Source organism: Dromiciops gliroides, chromosome 2 (genome assembly GCF_019393635.1).
Source record: "Dromiciops gliroides isolate mDroGli1 chromosome 2, mDroGli1.pri, whole genome shotgun sequence".
NCBI lineage: Eukaryota > Metazoa > Chordata > Mammalia > Microbiotheria > Microbiotheriidae > Dromiciops > Dromiciops gliroides.
In genome coordinates, this window is record NC_057862.1 from 637430090 (window position 1) to 637450151 (window position 20062).

Here is a 20062-nt window from a genome sequence, read left to right on the forward strand (position 1 = left end):
CGCTGCTCGTTTCAATGCTTTAACTCTTCCTGCCCCAGCTAGCTGCTTTGGGAGAAAGGTGAATGGCCCCGAGGAATTTAGCCAGAGACCAGCACGGCCAGCCTTTTGGGGCAGCAGGCAGAACTACTGAGGTATCTGGCCCCTTCAAATCCCCACAGCCTTTAGCTACCTTTCTTGGCTTCAGCCTGGAGAAAAATCTGAGCCTGGAGGCCCAAAGCTCCCACTGTGAGGGTCCAGAAGACAGAAGGTGGACGGTAAAGTGGGGGCATCATTAGGTTTAGAATCAAGAGGGTCTGGGCTCAAATCACGGCTGGCTGGCTGCCTGAATGACCTTGGCTAGGTCATTTCTGGCCCTCAGTTTCCTCATTCACAAAAAAGGGGGGACTGGCCTAGATGACTTCTTAGGTTGTTTCCAGCTTTAATTCAACCACAAAATGTTAGAACTAAACAGGACCTGTAGAGACCATGGAGTTCAAATACCCGCACTGTTTGGAGGAAGAAACTGAAACCGAGCCGGGTGGTGATGTTTGCCCCAGCTCCCATAGTCAGCAAGGAGCTGAGGCAAAATCCAAGCCTCCTGGCTCCTCAGGCCAGTGGCTCTGTGGGCTTTGGGGCCATGGCAGCACTGCCACATCCCAGGGGATTCTGAATAAGTCATCACTGACGATATCATGAGCGATGGCACCAAGTGGCGAAAAGACCCTCAGCCCTGGGACTGCAGAGGGAGTCTTATTTCCTCATCTGTCAAGTGAGGATGATCCCACTCATGGTGTAAAGCCACTTTGTAAAACTGAAGGCTCTACAGAATTATAATTATAATCCATGCCTACCCTGAACTCCCTCCCACTTTCTCCCATTTAAGATCATTTCTTACACTGTTATTGTCAAAAATAATGGAGTGTCAAATAAAGACGCGAAATAGCATCACTCCCCAAACTCTTGAGATCAAGTTTCCTTACACCCAGAGTGTCCCTTTGAGGTTGTGGCAAGAAGTGCCTTCAGCCCAGGGCAAATTCCAACAAGACTCCAAGATTACAGAGTCACGGACTCTCCAAGCTCGAAGGAGCTCAGGTCACCTAGTGCAGGTCCTACACAAAGCAGGAGTCTTCTCTAGAACATCAACAATGGGGTTTTCCAACCTCTGCTTGACTAAATACATCCAGCGACAATGAATTCATTATTTCCTAAGTAATGTCATCTGATGATTAAACAGCTCTGATGGTCAAGAAGTCCCTTCTTTCCTAAGCTTTCAGTCACTGGTGCTCAAGAGAACCATAAACTATTAGTAAGTATATGAAAGAATGATCCAAATCACTAATAGTAAGAGAAATGCAAATTAAAAAAGACTCTGAGGTTTCACTTCAAACTTGACAAATTGGCCAAAATAACAAAAGGAGACAATTGTCAGTTTTGGAGGGGGTGCCGAAAGCCCAGCTGAGGAAGGCCCTGCTGATCAAGCTATGAACTGGTCCAAACGGTATGGAAAGCAGTTCAAAGAGAATGACTAAAAGGTCCATGCCCTTTGACCTAGAGATCCTCCTATTAGGGATAGATTTACCCAAGGAGGTCAGTGGTAAAAAGAAAGGCCCCACATAAACTTTTGTGGCAGCAAAGAACCAGAAACAAAGTAGATGCCCACTAAGACTGGGAAGCAGCGCAACAAATGGCAGTCCATGAGTGTAATCAGAGATTGCTGTGCTGCAGGAAGTGTTGAATGTGATGAAGACAGAGATAGGAAGACATACGAATGGATGCAAAATGCAACGAGCAGAAATGTGCAAACAAAATAACCAATGACAACAATAAAACCATCAGAATTGAATGCTATGAAATGATAATGACCAAGCTTAGTCCCAGAGAAGAGATGGAAGAAGGCCCTTCTTTCCACTTTTTTTTTTTTTTTTTTGCAGAAGTAGAGGACTATGGATGTGAAACTGCAGATATCAGCCTTTTCTGATATGTTGGTTAGTTTTACTGAACCTTTCCCCCCTTTTTTATTCCTTCTCTGGGAGGGATACAGGAAAGGGATACATTGGGAGATGATGGCGATATAAAAACAAAAGATATCGGTAAGATTTATTTTAAAATTTTAAGGGTTCATAGGATCATAAATCTTAAGCTAGCAAAGACTTCTGAGGCCATCAAGTGCAACCCCTTACTTTTGCTGAGGCTTATGGAGAGTAAATGACTTAGCCTCCTGGACGGACTGTGCCGAAGCCTTTGAACTGGGCCACAGGAGTGAGGAGCACATCCTGACCCCTTCCCTGCCCCACAATTCCTCCCTGCATTCTGCCAGCACTCCTTATACTCTTCACTGAGTAATGTTACCTGAACGGGCTGCATCTTTGGTTCCTTCTGGGTGTCCTTCTCCTCCTTGGGGGGCCGCTGCTGCACGATGTACTCATAGGTGGTTAGTTTGTGCCACACTGGAGAAGAGGATGGGAGAAACACTTCACTGAGGGCACAGAACAAGCCCACTGGCCCCCTCCCAATTACAGAGGAGAAGTGTCTCTCCATTGGGCCTCTGAGACTTGGGGCAGGGCCTGCACTGACAGGGTGCAGGGAGGAAAGCGGAATCACCCTTTGTGGGGTAAAGGAGGCCCAGCAAGGCCGGGAGGAGCCTTAGGGCCAGATAGGGTGTTACAGCCGAGGGAAAGTCTGAGTTTCTCCTTTGGTTCAAAGGGCAGTGGGGGGATGCGTGGAAAGGGCCAGACTGGCCATGGAACAGGGGACAGGAATAGGCTAGCTGTGGGCTAATTGTGTCTGTGTAAGTACATCTCTGGGCCCTTTCTCTTTCCCCCAACACTGCCCAGTATCCAGGCCGATGGGAGCCTATGGGCCACCCCTACTTGGTTTCCGGGGGAAGACTTTGCATGGCAGAAATAGGCCTGACCAATGTCCTGGCTGACGGGCACCAGTAGCCTTGGCTGACATCCCAAGGCCACCAGTATTGGCTGAAACTCCCGCAGAACTAACCCTGGGAGCCCAGGAACCCAGTCCTGGGGCTACCGGGTAGTCGGCGGCCTGACAGAGGCTATGGTTTTAAATCCCATAGAGAGGGGTGCCACCGTGTGGAGAGCAGTGAAACTGCAGCAGGGAGAGCAGCCTCTTCCCAGGAGCAAAGTCTGTAATAGACTTGGGGAATGCCTGAGCTAAGGGCACATGGAGCGGCAGCCTCTCATTTTACAGATGAGGAAACTAAGGGCAGAGGGGAAGTAACTTGACCAAGCTCCTGCTTGGCATACCAGAATGCCAGGAATATCGCCACATCCGGGGACTGCTCCACTGGGGGCTGCACTGGGGGGGGGCTTCCCAGAGAGGACCAGAAGCTCTTTGCCTCCCCTTTCCCCACTCCCCTCACCCAAGGCAAGTGGTCTCGTGCCCCCAAAAAGCCAGCTGGGTGGAGCAGAAGCTCCCACTGCCTCTGGACTATGCCCAGATGGGCACGGGACCACAGGAATGCCAAGTTACATACTGAGATAGATGTGAAAGCAGAGGAGATGCCCCAGCAGCACCACAGACAGAAGGCCCAGCAGGATGAGGAGGGCAGCCAAGGCCAGGATGGCAGGGGCCTGGGTCTCCACGGGGGCCGCCGGGAGAAACACGAACCATACGTCTGTGTGGTTCTTCAGGACTGAAAGATAAACACGGGACACCGCCGTGTGGACTCCTGAGCAGGCCCAGAGGACAGCAGGCAAGGACGGACAATGGGGAAGCGCCCCCAGCTGCCGCCTGACTGCCCCCTCCCAGCGTCGGCAGCTCCCAGGCACAAGCCCCCGCCGAAGATCCCTGGATGTAGAGATGGAAGCAATCTGCAGGGCCGCCCGTCTAAAGCCCTTCCCCCCAGTCCTGGCACCCGAGTCTCCAGCCGGCTCCCAGCCTGGGCCTCGAGCTCTGCCCGCTGCTGCCCTGTTTCCAGCCTTCTCCTATTTCTCCCCTTCGCACACTGCCCACTCTAGACCAACTGCCCACTCTCCCCCCTCTGAACCCAGCCTGCGATTTGCTTTGCTTACACTGTTCCCCGGGCCTTCTCTTCACCTGCTGCATCCTACCTACCCGTGAAAGCCCAAAGGCTCCTCCTCCACAAAGCCCCCCTGCCCTCCCCCTCAGACTCACAGAGCACTGTTTCCTCCACCTGTGACACCTCTGTGTGCTTCTTTGCAGCACGGCCCTCCGCAGGCCACACGGTTCAGGGAAACATCTTATCTCGCCATGCTTCACACACAGTAGGTCTTTCATACATATTCGCAGAAGGAGAGGAGAGAGGGAAGGGAAGCCATCTGACACCCCCCTGCCCCGTCCAGGAAAAGGATCTCACCTTCAAAGTGTTTGTTGGTCCGAAGCCGCATGGGGTTGATAAAGAACTCCACGAAGATGTAGAAGGCGATGAGCACCACCAGCAGGACCCCCAGCAGGGCTGAGACCACGCTGTTCAGGAAGAGCCTGAGAAGACAGATGCCGTTGCTGCCCTGGCCTCTGAGGCCGCAGGCCCCGCCCGGATGAGCCGATCAAGGCCCATTGCCATGATGACCGTCCAGAGGCCGGGCCCTCTCATCCTGGAGGCAGTCGCCAATCTGTGACTTTGCAGAAGGCAGCTAACCTCTCTGAGCCTTGGATTTCTCATGTGTAAGCTGGGGGTGATAATGCTTATATTCCCTGCCTGCACCCATGAAGCACTGGGTTCAAATGTGGTCTCGGGCATTCACTTGCTGTGTGACCCTAGGAAAGTCATTTCCATTGCCTCAACTGTAAAATGGGGGTAATAATGGTCCCCACCTTCCAGGGCTGTCCGCGCACTGCCTGGCAAATAGTATGATGCTGACAATAAAGGTGCTCCTGGGGCCTTAGGACTGAGAAGCCAGAAGGCACCTCAGAGGGACAGACTAACCCATTTCACAGATGAGCAAACTGAGGCTCAGAAATGCCATGACTCCCCATGATCCTCCAGGCAGGGAGCGAGAATCAGAGGCAGGCTCTGACGCCAGACCCACTGCCAGCAGACGGCTGCGGGAAGGGCGGGTTCAGAGCAGAGAACTCCTCTGGGGCAGAGCAAAACAGCAACAAGCCAGGTCAAGCCCACAGGCGGAAAAGGTCAGCCTGGGTCACAGGGCAAACAAGATGCTCCTGTTGTTATCTTGTGAAAACTTTGAGAGGGGGACAGTTATTCTTCCTTTTAGCAAGATGTAACTATTTTTTTAAAAAGATGTAACTACTTTAGAGTTCAAGACTTTATGCAGGGCTTTTTTTCTTTAGTGTCTATTTGACTTTTGGTGCCCGAGTAGTGGCTATCATGTCATTGGTCTGGAGAACTCCCAGATGAGACAACTCCCTCCTTCGATGCAGGTTCTCACCTCACCTAGAACCCTGAGAGGGTAAGTGTCAGAGGCAAGACTTAAGTAAACTGGTCTTCCTGGCTCCGAGGCCAACTCTCTGGCCACTAATCCACGCTCATTATTAATTTACTAAGAAACAGGTAAGAGCAGCCCAAGATGACTTGAAGGCATGAAAGGGCTGTGCTCTTCGCCGATCCACCCACGTGTCAGAGTACAATTATTAGACTTACATGAAAAATTAGTCAATGAGATGGGAAGAGGGAAGAATCCAGAGAGAGACTCAGATGATGTAAAAACAAAGACATCAGCAGATAGCCACTAAATGATTCTACGTGGATGAGCTAATTGATTAGTGGCTCAGGCCCTTTCCCCAGCTGGGTGGGAACCAAAGCCTACAACAATGGCCACTGGATTTCCTCTTCTCTCCCTCCGGCTCCTTCCCCAGCTTGCAGAGGTGGGGGGAGATCGAGTGTGATCTGCTCCACATCCCACTCCCCATCATAAGCCTAGCATGTGGACCCAGGAATCTGCCTGCCCCAGAGAGTCAGAGTAGAACTGGAGGCAACAAAGACAGTCTCCTAGTGAGGAGAGAAAACGTGGAGAGAAGCCAGGGGCCTCCCAGTGAGGAGCCCCCCAAAAAGCAGAGCAGCTTAACTTTGGAGGGTCCCCATCCAATCCATACCTGTAGAGGACGGAATGCTCTCTGTCCTGGATCAGACATGCTAGTTGTGTGGCCCTGGATAAGTCACTTGACCTGCCTCAGTTAGACTTGGGCTTGATGCCCTACTAAGATCCCTTCCAGCTGCAGAACCAGGATCTTATGAACAGGGCTCTCCCTCTGGTCAACTATGAAAGCACGAGACACTGTCAAAAACTCTGTTGGAACCAAGGATAAACTATGTCTCCAGAACAATCTATTGTTGTTTAGTTGTTTAGGCATGTCCCGCTCTGTGACCCTTTTTGGGGTCTTCTTGGCAGAGACCTCTTCTCAGCAATAGAACGATCCAAGGCAATGACAAAAGACTTATGGTGGCAAATGCTCCACATACAGAAAAAGAACTAAGGAGTCTGAAAGCAGACTGAAGCATACTACTTTCAAGCATACTACAAGCATACTACTTGCTTTTTTATTATTGTTCCTGTTTATTCTTTCTTGTTTTTTTTTTTACTTTTGTTCTGATTAATGTGGAAATATGTTTAACATGATAGTAATGTATAACCTATATCAAATTTCTTGCTGGCCTTAGGAGGGGGGAGGGAAGGGAGGGTGGGAGAAAAATTTGGAATTCAAAAAATATCTTTACATGTAACTGAGTTTTTCTTTGGAGTTTTTTTTTTTGAGTAATTGTCCACATGTAACTGAGAAAACATTAAATTTTTTTTAAAAAGAGCTGTCTGTTGCCCAGGCACCTCTTTGTCCAGAGTAATTTTCATTCTTCCCTAAGTAGGAAAGAAAGGAAGTGGGACCTAGAAACTGAGGACCCCAGAACAGTTGAGTTGGATACTGTGCCATCTCAACACCAACATCTCCTTTTTCCCTTTGCCTTTTTCTATGCTGGTCCAAAGAGAAGGGGGAACTCTGAAGTAACAGGATGTACATTAAAACAAGCCCCAGGGTTCATCTAGCCAAATGAACATCACTCCTTTCAAAAGAGTCTCTGTGGGAAGCAGTGTGGTGCAGTAGGAAGAGCAGCAGCTCCAAGTCAGGGGACCCGAGTCCAAAAGCACCTGACCTTTCCTATGTGACCTTGTGCAGTCATTTCACTTACTTGGAGAGAAAATCTGCAAGATGGCAGGGCCGAGCCAGTAGCCCTTCCAGCCCTAACCCTAGGATGCTACCACCTCAGACACTGCCACCATTGTTCAAACTGTGTCTAGATTTCTCTCTTCAAATGACCTTCAGAGCGGGCAATGTATCCTTTTAAATACCACCAGGAGGAAAAGTCTTTATCCTTTCGGGGCAGGAGAGCTGAAGTTACTTGGGGGAGGAGGGGGAAGACTAATCAGGAAGGGGTGGAGGGAATATGAGTGTTCAAAATACTGTGCTTGGTCCCAAAGGACCAGGGCCCTTCTCTGGACTTCTGTCTCTTCCTCTGTGAGGGGGCTGACTAGACGGTCTCCGAAGGCCCTTCCAGCGCTGACGCCTTATGTTTTAAGATGCCTTCTAGGTCGAACATTTCCAGGCATGTTTCTAATCCTGCCAGCCCCATCCACTAAAGGGTCACCCATGATCCCAGCTGGAAAAGGCCCCCTAGTAGGTGTGCTTGCGGGGCCAAGGAGCGGGGCCAGGCCCAGTCTCCTGGAGGGCCTCCCCATCTCTGCGGCTCTTACCAGTAGTTTCTCTCCCCCACGCAGTTGTTGAGCCATTTGCAGTGATGGTCAAAACCACATACACACTTGTTGCAGGCACTGCAGTGCTTTGATCGGGAGCTCCTGCCAATGAAACTCCAGGTTAGTATGGGGAGCGTTACATCCGGCCCCCAACCCTGTCTCGGGCACAGATACAGGAAGCAGTGGAGGAAATCCAGGGGAAAGTGGCAGCTTGGGCAGGGGTCCGTGTGGGGGTGGTGCACCAGATAAAGCAAAGGACTTGGAGTCAGGAAAACCTGAGTTCTAGTCCTGCCTTGGACACATACTAGTTGTGTGTGACCCTGGGCACAAATCACTTCACCTCTCTGTGCCTCGGTTTCCTCATCTGTAAAATGGGGATAATAACAGCACCTAAGGTCCATGGTGTTGTGAGGATCAAAAGAATAAGTTGTGGAAGGTACTCGTACACTGTAATGCCCCAAGGAAATGCTGGCTACCGCTGCTCTTGGTCCATTTCCAAAGAGGACAAATGACATCTCGGGATGATGTCGACTCCTGCTAGACTGAAGTGAGGCAGGGCTGCACAAAGTCTCCTGCCTCGCTCTCTCGTCCGGTCCAGTGGTGGGACAAAAGTCAGGATGGCTGGTGACGGCTTGGGGCGCAGCGGGTGACCTTGGTGTCTCTGACCAAGTTCTAAGGGTTCCCAGAGCCTGCTTCAGCCCCTTCCTGGACATCGGAACAAGTTGTTCTCAACTGCCTGATGGAAGTCTTCACATGCTTGGGGTAAATACCCCCCCAAACCCCCTGCCGGGTTTGAGGCCTGCTGTTACCCTTACCCCGGGGCAGCCCATCTGCTGAGGCGGCTCTATGGGGTGTGGCTGTCGCGAGTGCTACCGTTTCTTGGAGCCACAAGTGAGAGCTGGGGGATGCCAAAGGGAGACAAGTGGCCCTGAAAAGGGCCGGGCAGCCCTCACCCCGAGGTGCTCCCCAACACCCCCCATACCAGTCACTCTTCTTATTATGACACAGCAGTACTACGATGTTGTTATGATCACATGGTACTCCAGGGATATTTTTGGATGGTGTGACCACATGGGGTATAACAGTTTGTATTTTCTTATTTCTGGGTTATAGAAAGAACACTAGACTCCTGGGACTTGGAACTGAACGGGACCTCTGAAACCATCTAGTTCAATTCCTTCATTTTATAGCTGAGGACCCCGAGGGAGAAAATAAGCATTTTAAAGTGCCTACTATGTGCCAGGTACAAATATCATCTCATTTGATCCTCACAACAACCCTGGAAGGTAGCTGCTTATTATCTCCATTTTACAGTTGAGGGAGACAGAGATTAAGTGACTTGCCCAGGGTCACTCAACAAGTAAGTGTCTGAGGCCAGATTTGAACTGGGGCTTTCCCAGCACCATGTGCCCTCTTGGTGACTTGCCCAGGATCACATAGTTAGTGAATGTCTGAGGCAGGACCCTAAAGGGAGGTCTTGGGAGCCCAGTGCTACAGTCACTGTGCCTCCCACTGTCAGAAGCTGTCCTAATTCTTCTAGCCTCTGCTCTGTTGATGACGTGCTAGCTCTGTGACTCCTTTCTGAGGGTCTCAATCCCCTATCTGTGACCTGAGGAGGCTGCACTAGACGGAGTCTTAAGACCCTTTCCAGCTCTAACATTGCACATCCTGACATCCCTTTCAGCTCTGCCATTCTCCATCCCAAGGTCCCTTCCAGCGCTGACTTATCTGCAAGCTGAGGTCCTTTCCAATTCTGACATCATGAATTGTTCTGGAAAACATTAGAGGGAGCAGATAGCTCCAAAGGAACAATACAACAGAGCAATCAGCTAAGCGATAGAATATGTTTAGCTGTGACTACAGTAGGTAGGGGACACTGTCCTGGGGTCTGTACAGAAAAGGGAAAGATTTCCACGCATCACAGACTCTCAAAGAAGGAAAAATCCCTTGGAAGCCTTGTCCAACCTCTACCTGACAAAGAAGCCCTTCTACAAAGTCGCTGACAGCATAAGCCTGTCTGAAGACCTGATGGGAGACTCACTCCCTAACGTTCTCTGATGGACCTGGCGTCCCACCTTCCAAGGCAGTGCACACTCTTTCATCTTCGATCTCTGGCCTTCCCAGGGAGGAACTTCTGCTCCCTGGTTGTCAGCTGCCCTGACGGATTATCCCTGCGTCGCTATCTGGGGTCTTTCTGTAGCGCCCAGACACGCAGAGAAGAACCATCTCATCCCTCTGGCTGCAGAGCTGACTGTTGGCCCAACCCCCATGGAGGACGCAGACAGCTTTCTCCCCAGGCTTGGTCTGGAAAGTGTATCAGCTGCTGCTGGAGCCAAAGCTGCCAGGACTTCACTCAATTCCTTCCCCAAGAGAAGCTGTCAGTTCAAACTTAGAATAATCCATCTGCCTCATCCATGTTTCTCCTTAGGAGACTAAGTGGCCCAGCCAATCTCTAGCTAGCCAATCAGGCAGCTATGTACTCTGGGCCCGAAGCCAATGTGGTGTCTTCTCTACTTGGCAGCAAGTTCATTTGGGAGCAGCTTGAATTTAAGTATTTATGTTGGGTTTGCCTTTTTAAGTTATGAAAGTGAGAGAGAGAGAGAGAGAAAGAGAGAGAGAGAGAGAGAGAGAGAGAGAGAGAGAGAGAGAGAGAGAGAGAGAGAGAAAAGAGGGAATGAGTATTTGTGAAGTGCCTACTATGTGCCTGGACAATGTGCTAAATGCTTTACATACATTATCTCATTTGATCCTCACAATCACCCTGGGAGTTGGGTGACTTTATTACTTAGGAAACTGAGGCAGACAGAGGTTAAATGACTCACCCAGGGTCACACAACTATTAAGTTATCTGAGGAGCATTTGACTTATATCTTCCTGACTCCAGGTCTATCCACTGTGTTATCTATCTGGGAGAGGTTGGAAAAGGGAGATGGTGTAGGAGTGAGAGAGGAAGAAAGGGAGGGAAAAAAAGGGGAGGGAAGTGGGAAGGAGAGTGGGAGGGGAAATGTCTTCCATCTTAGCCACAGCCATTGTGGTATAACGGAAAACACATAAGTATTGGCTTTGCACCTGGAAGACCTGAATCTGAGTCTTGATTTGGACACTTAAAAGCTATATGATCTTCAGCAAGTCTCATCACTGTCTGGGCCTCAGTTTCCTCATATGTAGAACAGGGATAATATCTTAAAACTTGTATTGTATACGGTTGTTCTGAAGATCAATCAAGTAATAGTGAGTGGAATGCTTTGTTAACCATAAAGCATTTTCTGAAGAAGACATCCAATCTATCAATAGGCATATGGGGGAAAATGCTCCAAATCACTAATAATTAGACAAATTAAAAAAAATTTTTTTTTAGTGAGGCCATGGGGGTTAAGTGACTTGCCCAGGGTCACACAGCTAGCAAGTGTTAAGTGTCTGAGGCTGGATTTGAACTCAGGTCCTCCTGACTCCAGGGCCGGTGCTCTATCCACTGTGCCATCTAGCTGCCCCGACAAATTAAAATTAAACCAGCTCTGAGGTTGCACTTCATACACATCAGCTTGGCAAAGTTGATCAAAAACTTGGAAAAACTATAAAGCAGTGCAGAAATGCCAATGGTGGTTATTATTATCACTGCTGTTATTATTACTACTACTAATACCAAACTCCCTAACTCCCATGCCTCTAACTCCTCCACATCACTTCTCATCTGGCCAAAGAACCCAGAAGTGCAAAATAAACAGCCTTGAAGTTAGCAATGAGGACTCTGAGTCCACATATACGAACAGGCTAATAAGAACAATGGCTTAGTGTCTCAGTTGCATCAAAGTGTCCATTTAATTTGAGCCGAACAAAAATTCCCATGAGATGGCAAGTTCAAGCATCCATCAATGCTTCAAGGATGTGTATGTGCTTCCACCCATGGGGGTATTCCTGCCTCTCCCGGTAGCCCATCTCCTAGGCAGTGCTGAGGCTGGCCCACTACCAACAGGTACCAGCCAGGTCCATGCCAGCCCGGTCTGACCTGTCTGAGTTTGCAGTCCATTGGCATAAACTTCATGGCCCATGAGACACTGGAGTGGGGCTTTAGTAGGAGTGCATTATCTCAATTTTACAGAGATAGAAACTGAAGTTCAGGGAGCCCAAGGGCCTTGGTACCAACCAGTCTCACCAGTAACATAAGTAGCAGAGTTTAAACTTGAACCCAAGTCTTTTTCTCCACATCCAGCATTCTCTCCACTATCACAGAGACTTTGGCTTTTCAGGAAGTCTCCTGGGAGAACGCGTGTGGATCACTGTGGGCCCACCTCCACAATCAAACACCAAAAAGGACTGAGAGAACTGCTTCAGCCCTACGCCATCCCCAGAAGGGAACGTGGATGCCTCTAGAGAGCTCTGAGCTACGAGGGAGCCTAGTGATGACCTCATCCAAGCCTTTCACTAGACAGAAGAGGGGAGGGAGACCCAAAGAAATTCAGCCACTTACCTAGGCCACACAGCCTGCTAGTGGAAGAGCTCAGACATAAACCAGCTCCTGACTCTTCGTCTCAGGGGACAGGGGAGAGAATCAGTCCCTATGTGAAAGGTTTGATTTCCATCAATCTCTTTGGAAAGCGAGGGTTCTGCACTGAGGGTCTGTGAGCTTTTAAAGAATATCATAAGAACTGAATTTCAATATAATCGGCTTCCTTTGCAATCCTATGTATTCAGTTTTGTGCACTTATAAACACTATTCTGAGAAGCGGCGCCTTGGCTTCCCCAGAGAGCCAGCATGGTCCATAACACAAAGAGGGGAAGAACTACTACTGTGGAGCTAATCTCCAAGACCCTCCAAGCGCACACCATGGGCACACACACACACACACACACACACTCACATGGACAGAGAGGTTCTTATAACACAGTGCTGGCAACCAGCATGGGAGCGGAGGAACTAATTTGGAGCTGGCTAATAAAGCTGAATATCCTAATGCTAGCAGTGGGTCACAGATCAGAGATTAGATGGGGCTGTGTATTAGACAGAGGCTGTGCCCACATCCAGTAGGGCAGGATCATGTTTCTAGGCTGCCTTTGTGTTGCTTTCCATGCTCATGGACCCTCCTCAGATCAGTCCAAGCTTTGTGTGAAGTCTATGAGAGAGCAGGGAAGCAGATGGGCCATGAGTCTCTGGGGAAGACTGAGACATCTGTGGCACCCTAGGGTTTGCTCCTACCCGTTTTTGGCTGGCACGGCTGTGTGCGGCTATGGATACCGCACCTCCAGGGATGGCTGTCACTGGAGAGCTCCTGGGGGTGGTCCATGATTAGGTCCTGTACTACCTCGGCATCAGGAGATGGAGTTCATCAAGAAGGACTCTGATTTGGCCAAAGTGCCTTGAACTCATCTTTCACTACTGAGCTCAGGACTCCATGCTTGTTACTGACAGAGATGCCCTGCAGCCCTATTGTACAACACTAGGATTCCATAGAAGTATTTGCCAAGAAGCCTCAAGTTCCAACTATTTTTGTGAAATTGCTCATCTTTTTGATATTTCAGGTTTGTGTGAGGATGTTATTCCTGAATTTAATATTTTATTTTTCTAGATACCATTAAATATGTTATGTCACATAATACAACATAATATACTATCATATCATTTATGATATTGAATTACATGATGTTATCATTTTATAGTTATGTTATATTGCATGATATGGAAAGAGCACTGGGTTTAGACCCAGAGGACCTGAATAATTACTAGCTGTGAAGTCTGGGCCTCAGTTTCCCCAGCTGTACAATGACAGGGTTGGATTAGATGCTCTCCAGCTCTGAAGACAACGGTCTCATCTTCAGATTATATCTTCCCTTTGTGAGAAATATTTTTAAACTGCTTGGGGCTAATCTGACTGGGGGACTAATCTGGGGACTTTTGACTGGCTGGCTATCTGATTGCTATTAATTTCCTAAACCAATCTGTTAGGGCCTTTTAAAAATTTCTCCACACTGCTCCGCTCCCAAATTGATAAGCAAGCAGAAGATTAAGAAACCTCTTCCAATTTAACAGCAGAAGGTTTATTTATGAGATACAATTTAAAATTAAGAATACAGGGAAATAAAATGTATAACCCGAGTGCTTTCCAACACATCTCTCTGCTGCCACCCCTTGTGCTTAATCTTTGCCACACCTGCAACTTTCTTAGCGTCTTCGTACCAACTGACCTTCTTCTAGCGTCCCCCCTTTCCGTCTAACTTCCCTCTCTGCACTGCTGCTGAACACTGAAAAGCCCCTTACTCCGTAAGGCTCCTTCCTCTGTCTGTCCGCCCCCCTCAGCATCTCTACCTTCTCTGTATCGTAGCCCTTTGTCGCTTTCTCCCCTGTGCTGACCACCTCTGTCCATTCTCCTAGCTTTTCTGTATTGTAGCCCTTTCTCTGTCTGCTCCCCCCTCTTGTACTGTCTCCCGCCAACTTCACTGTCTAACTCTCTGGTATATATCTCCCTTTTCTCCCCTCAAACCTCATGCTCTCTGTGCCCCCCCACACACCAAGCTAATCCGCCGGCTGAGCTAGGGCTGTGGAGGGGGACTCGACCACACCCAGAGCTCGAGGGGCCTGGGACCTCCTCACGAGCTAGGGCCTGGCAGGACAAGCCTGAGATCTTCAGGGAAGCTCCCCTCAGGGCGTAGGGAGCTAGGGCTTTTTCCCCCAGCTGTCTGACATGGCATCCCATAAAGACCACAGGGCTTTTTGGCTCAGCTGAAGCAGAGGGGGAGGGGCACCAGCCCCTCTTACACAGAAAAACCCCCTGAGGGCCTAAGGCTTTTTAATCTCAGCCCAAAGGCAGGGTCCCCAAATCAAAATAAATTCCCACATCCTTTACCCTCTATCAGTACAACTAGTCCCAAGTACAATCAAGGCCTCTACCACAAAGTAAGCCTGAACACTTTTCCACTGACTAAGATTTTGTGAATATTCTTTAACACAGTTCTGTGACTTTAAGAAATCTGAAGCCCCTTGGCTTAAGAGAATTGACTCTTCTGTAGTGAAAAAAGTCAGAGGAAGTGGGTTCACAGGATCTCAGGGTGTAAAGGGACCTCTGAGGCTAATTAGCCCGATGTGGACCTGAACAAGAGTACGCTACAGCAGACCCAATTAGTGGTCACCCGCTCCAACAAATACTGGTGCTTCCACTTACTAGCTATATGAAATTGGAAAAGTCACTTAATCACCCAGAGCCAGTTTCCTCCTCTTCACAATGGGGATCATGTTATTGGCAGGATCACAGATACTTACTGCTGCTGCTGCTGCTGCTGCTGCTGCTGCTGCTGCTGCTGCTACCACCCAACTACTAACTACCTCCTCCTTCTCCTCCTCTTCCTCCTCCTCCTATTACTATTATGATCATTATTCTATTCCACATATGGGAAAAGAGAAGACTGGAGAGCTGAGGACTTGGACACACCTGGGAGTCAGGACTCTGGCTGGGGCTTGTGGACGATGCTGGGGAGGGCTGCCTCCTTTTCATTAGCTAAATCTGGGGGTCTGGATGGCTGCTTACGATACCTCTCTGAGCTGTCACCCTTCCCCGTGCCCTGGGGCCCTCCAACAACAAGGACAACTCACACATCCACGTCGCAGAGGTTACAGTGCAGATCCTCAATGACATGAGCGTGCTGACTACGGTTGAAGATGGGCAGGGGCCCTGCGTAGCTCTTATCCCTCACGTTGGCATCTGCTGGATCGATGGAGACTGCAGTCAGGTGGACGACGAGATGGCAGATAAAGACAATTCCCATACACTGAGCCCAGGTGGTTAAAGACTCACTCTGCAGGTAAATTTGGTCAGCTGCCACATGCTGTGTGGCTTTCCCACTAAGAGTAAGAAGGAGCACGCCTCTCCCCCACATCTTCCTCAGAGCAGTAGGCCTGCTCTTCCAGCCTCGATGCCCATATTATTCCTTATTCCCAGTATCCTCTACAATGCAGGGATCAGATTAATGAGTGCCTGCATAGCACACCGCATAGAGCAGCTGCTCAAGGAGCGTTACTGACTGAAGAAGTCCTTGCCTCTATGCCTTTAAGACTATCTCCAGAGCAGCTAGGTGGCACAGTGTATAAAGCACTGGCCCTGGATTCAGGGGGACCTGAGTTCAAATACAGCCTCAAACCCTTGACACTTACTAGCTGTGTGACCCTGGGCAAGTCACTTAACCCCAATTGCCTCACCAAAACAACAACAACAACAACAAAAACCCCAAAACCAAACAAACAAACAAAAAAAGACTATCTCCAGGGGGCAGCTAGGTGGTACAGTGGATAAAGCACCAGCCCTGGATTCAGGACAACCTGAGTTCAAATCCAGCCTCAGACACTTGACACTCACTAGCTGTGTGACCCTGGGCAAGTCACTTAACCCTCATTGCCCTGCAAAACAAAATAAAACAAAACAAACAAACAAACAAACAAAAAACACCCCAAGACTATCTCCAGTACAAAGCCTTACCCTGTGATATCAGAAAACCACTGCTCCCACATATGAGGGGGAAGGAGTTGAGAACCCCAAGATGATACAAAGTAAAAATGCACTGCACTCAGAAGATTTAGGCTCAGAACCCAGCTCTGGAGTTACTAATATGCAGCTTAGAGCAAGACAGTTGACTTTTCTAGGCCTCAGTTTCCTCATCTCTAAAATGAATATATACTTGCACTCCCTCAAATATAGAGCCGCTGTGAGGAATTCTGAATGCTTTATCAACGTTAGGACACTGGAAAGACCATAAGCTATCTATTGATTAGAAGGAGCCTGGTGCAGTAAGAGGAATGGATGAGGAATCAGGAGATGAGAGGCCTGTTCCCCCCTGTGACCCTGGGTGGGTCCTCATTTGTAAAATTATGTGGAAGGGCCCTTCTAGCACTTAAGCTCCAGGAAATCATCTCCCGAGGGCAGCCCGCCCCGCCCCCCTGCTCAGCACAATGGTGTCAGCAGGGCATAGTACACAGGGAAAGGCTGAAAGAGGAACAGAGCCCAATCATTTGTCCTGCTCCCCGGGCTCCCACTTACTAATCACCAACTCCTAGAATGTTGGCCATGGTTCTGGCTTCATCCCGGGAGGGAGGGAGTATGTCTCATGCAAAGATGACTGGATTTGATTCCTGGCTCCCCCATTTCACTTGTCTCCGGGGGCCAATGACTTCTCTTTGGCCCTCAGCTCCTCATTTGTAGACTAGAGGAAAGGTCCTTTCTAATTGTGAATCCTATGGTCTGAGGTTCCCCATCATGTGAAACATCTCCCTGGCCCTGTTACCTTTGCTAATTGGACTAAAGCACTGAGTTCTGAGGGTAGGAATGAGCTCTGGGGACTTTGAGCAAAGCCTGAGGCCTACTGGGCTCAGTTTCTCCATGGTTGGGGGAGGAGGATTAGGGTGGTTGGTGATTGTGGGTATGACGCACTCGTATTACAAGGATCTCTGGGTCCTCCTACAGGAGAAGGAGCCAATCTTGAGGGGATCAGATCCACCTCAGGGAGCTAGGGAGGGCTGTGGTGGTGGGTGGAGTGCTTTGTACAGTCCTGCTCACATCAATCAATACAAGATGTTAGCGCTGGATGCTGTATTTTCTATATCCAATGTGGTAATGGATGGTCTCATGCTGACAATCTACTTGGAGACAACCAAAGTTTTACTAAACTACACCCAGAAGATGTTACAGCCAGTTACACCCAGAATCAACCCAGGAAACAGTAGACTGGAAGCCAGATGACCCACATTTGAAGCTTGGTTCACTTACTTACTAGTTGGGTGCTATAGACAAGCCTCAGGTTTCCCTATCTGTAAGATGAAGATAGTCCTAGCTCAAATTGAGGTGGGGGAGAGAGGGAGAGGGAGCGCTCCTTAAGTATTTACTCTGTAGCCCGCACTGCGTTAAGTGCCAAGACTACAAATACAAGCAAAAAAGAAAGTCCCCACTCTCAAGGAACTGAGATGTATAGGAAACACCACTGGTCTTAAAAGAAATGATCACTCCACACCTCTGATGATCCATGTAAGCACCAGCAATACTGCCAAGAGGAATCTAAAAAGCAATGCTAAAGATTATGACATGTTGGGCAAGAAATGGAAAAGCAAAAAGGGAAAAGGACTCATCTGAACAAAGACATTTATAGCAATTCTTTTTGTGGTGGCTAAGAATTAGAAATTGAGGGGATGCCCATCCATTGGAGAATGGCTAAACAAGTTGTGGTATATGACTGTGATGGATACTATTGTGCTATAAGAAATGACAAGGATGAATTCAGGAAAACCTGGAAAGACTTACATGAACTGATGCAAAGTGAAGTGAGCAGAACCAGAAGAACACTGTACACAGTAACAGCAATATTGTACAATGATCAACTGTGAATGACTTAGCTATGCTCAGCAATACAATGATCCAAGATAATTCCAAATGACTCATGATGAAAAATTCTATCCACTTGCAGAGAAAAAACTAATGGAGGGGCAGCTAGGTGGCGCAGTGGATAGAGCACCGGCCTTGGATTCAGGAGTACCTGAGTTCAAATCTGGCCTCAGACACTTGACATTTACTAGCTGTGTGATCCTGGGCAAGTCACTTAACCCCAATTGCCTCACTAAAAAAACCAAAAAAACCAAAAAAACTAATGGAGCCTAAATGCAGACTGAAGCATACTATTTTTCACTTTTTTGTGTTTTTTGGGGGGGTTGCTCTGTATTTTCTTTCACAACATGACTAATATGGAAATGTGTTTTGTATGATTGCACATTTATAACCTATATCAAATTGTTAACCATCTCAGGGAAAAGGAAGGGGAGGAAGAGAGGGAAAGAATTCAGAATTCAATTTTAAACAACGAATGTTAAAAATTGTTTTTATGTGCAATTGGGGAAAATAAAATACTATTTTAAAAAAATAAGTGAAAAGACCCTGGGGCACAAGTAAGGCATTAATCACTGCTATCCATCAAAGATGAAGGATTAAAAAGAAAAGAGTGGGCTTAGAAAGTAAACCATTAGGTTAACATGGTGTCTGGGAATGAAATTTGGATTTCTGAAGCATAGTTTATAATAGAAAAATGAGAGGCTCCCTGGGGACAGGTTACCCCTTTCAAGGGCTCATAATAGTGTATTCACCATCTCCTTCTTGCTTTGTTGCAGAACTGTGGAACTACAGGTTTAAAACACCACTTAATAATATCAATGTGTTTACAAAGTGTTGGATAGTTGCATGGAATTGGTTTTTATCTTTTTAATGCTTCATTACAACCAGAGGCTCTCTTTGAGGGGGAGAGAGAAAGGACACATTGAAAAGGTATGAAACAGGAAGGCCAGTTAGAAGGCTACCGCAGTAGTCCAGGTCAGAAGGGATAAGAACCTGAAGTAGGCTGAAGCTGTGGGAGGGGAAAGAAGATGTATATGAAAGATGATTTGAAGCAGAAGCAAAATCTGGCAACAAGAAAGGTTCAACAGGACATCACGGCCTAAAATGCAACGCAAAGGGAAGTTAGCCCAGAAAGGTGGAGAAGCTTCTGAAGAACAAAAGGCACAAAGAGAAACAATTGCATGAGGAGGGAAAAAGGGAACCATCTAAAGCAAATCTTCTTAAACTGTGGGTCTTGAACCCATGTGCAAATGTAGGGGTTGTGAACAATTTGGTAATAATAAAAGGTTACCTATGCCTATTTTATATACCTATATACCTGGGCTTGAGTAAAACTTTCTCGGGTGAAAAAGGGTCACGAAGGGAAAAAGTTTCAGAAGCCCTGGTCTACAGGGACCAATGTAGACACACAGAGAACACAGTGATCAAGTCAGGTTTTTAAAAACTGTGTAAAGGAGATGGGGATGAAGGCAGGTTAGGAACAATCAATGAATACAAAAGTGCAGCCCAGATCTATTAAAAAGGTATCAAGGTGGGGCAGCTAGCTGTCACAGTGGATAGAGCACTGGCCCTGGAGTCAGGAGTACCTGAGTTCAAATCCAGCCTCAGACACTTAACACTTACTAGCTGTGTGACCCTGGGCAAGTCACTTAGCCCCAATTGCCTCACTTTAAAAAAGAAAAAGAAAAAAAAGGTATCAAGGTGCCCAAGCTCAGAAAGAACTAAGGCTGTCACGAAGAGTTAAGGACAAGAAAAAGAGAGGTAGTGGTTGTTGTTTTTAAAGCTTTATGAAAAAAAAAAAGGCTTTATGAGATATCATAGCTTCAAAGAAGGGAGAGAGTCCTGCAACTCAGAATAAAGGAGATGCGGAAAACTGACACCTGGGGAAGAGGGCTGCTCATCTCTTATTCTTCTTCTAATTTCTTTGAAAAAAATAATGAGTTTTGGGCTAGAGAGAACAAAGCAAAAGCAGCTATAGTAGCACTGACAACGGAAGTGAGAAGGGCATAAGACCTGCCCTGAGGAACTCAGGTCTCAAGGCCC

At 48.0% G+C, this 20062-nt stretch overlaps 1 protein-coding gene across 3 annotated transcripts in view; it reads right to left on the reverse strand.

Moving 5' to 3' along the window:
* The window catches only part of ZDHHC1 (zinc finger DHHC-type containing 1), a 54777-nt gene that overhangs the window by 25917 nt on the left and 8798 nt on the right, over window positions 1-20062 (reverse strand). For 2 of the 3 annotated variants that reach the window (XM_043989216.1, XM_043989217.1), the window contains exons 3-7: window positions 15247-15422; window positions 7665-7766; window positions 4319-4443; window positions 3476-3634; window positions 2329-2426 (exon numbers count right to left, since the gene is read on the reverse strand). In XM_043989216.1, the coding sequence (XP_043845151.1) occupies window positions 2329-2426; window positions 3476-3634; window positions 4319-4443; window positions 7665-7766; window positions 15247-15422 (660 nt within the window). The remainder of the gene's footprint in view (window positions 1-2328; window positions 2427-3475; window positions 3635-4318; window positions 4444-7664; window positions 7767-15246; window positions 15423-20062) is intronic. The other variant, XM_043989218.1, reaches the window with a different exon arrangement.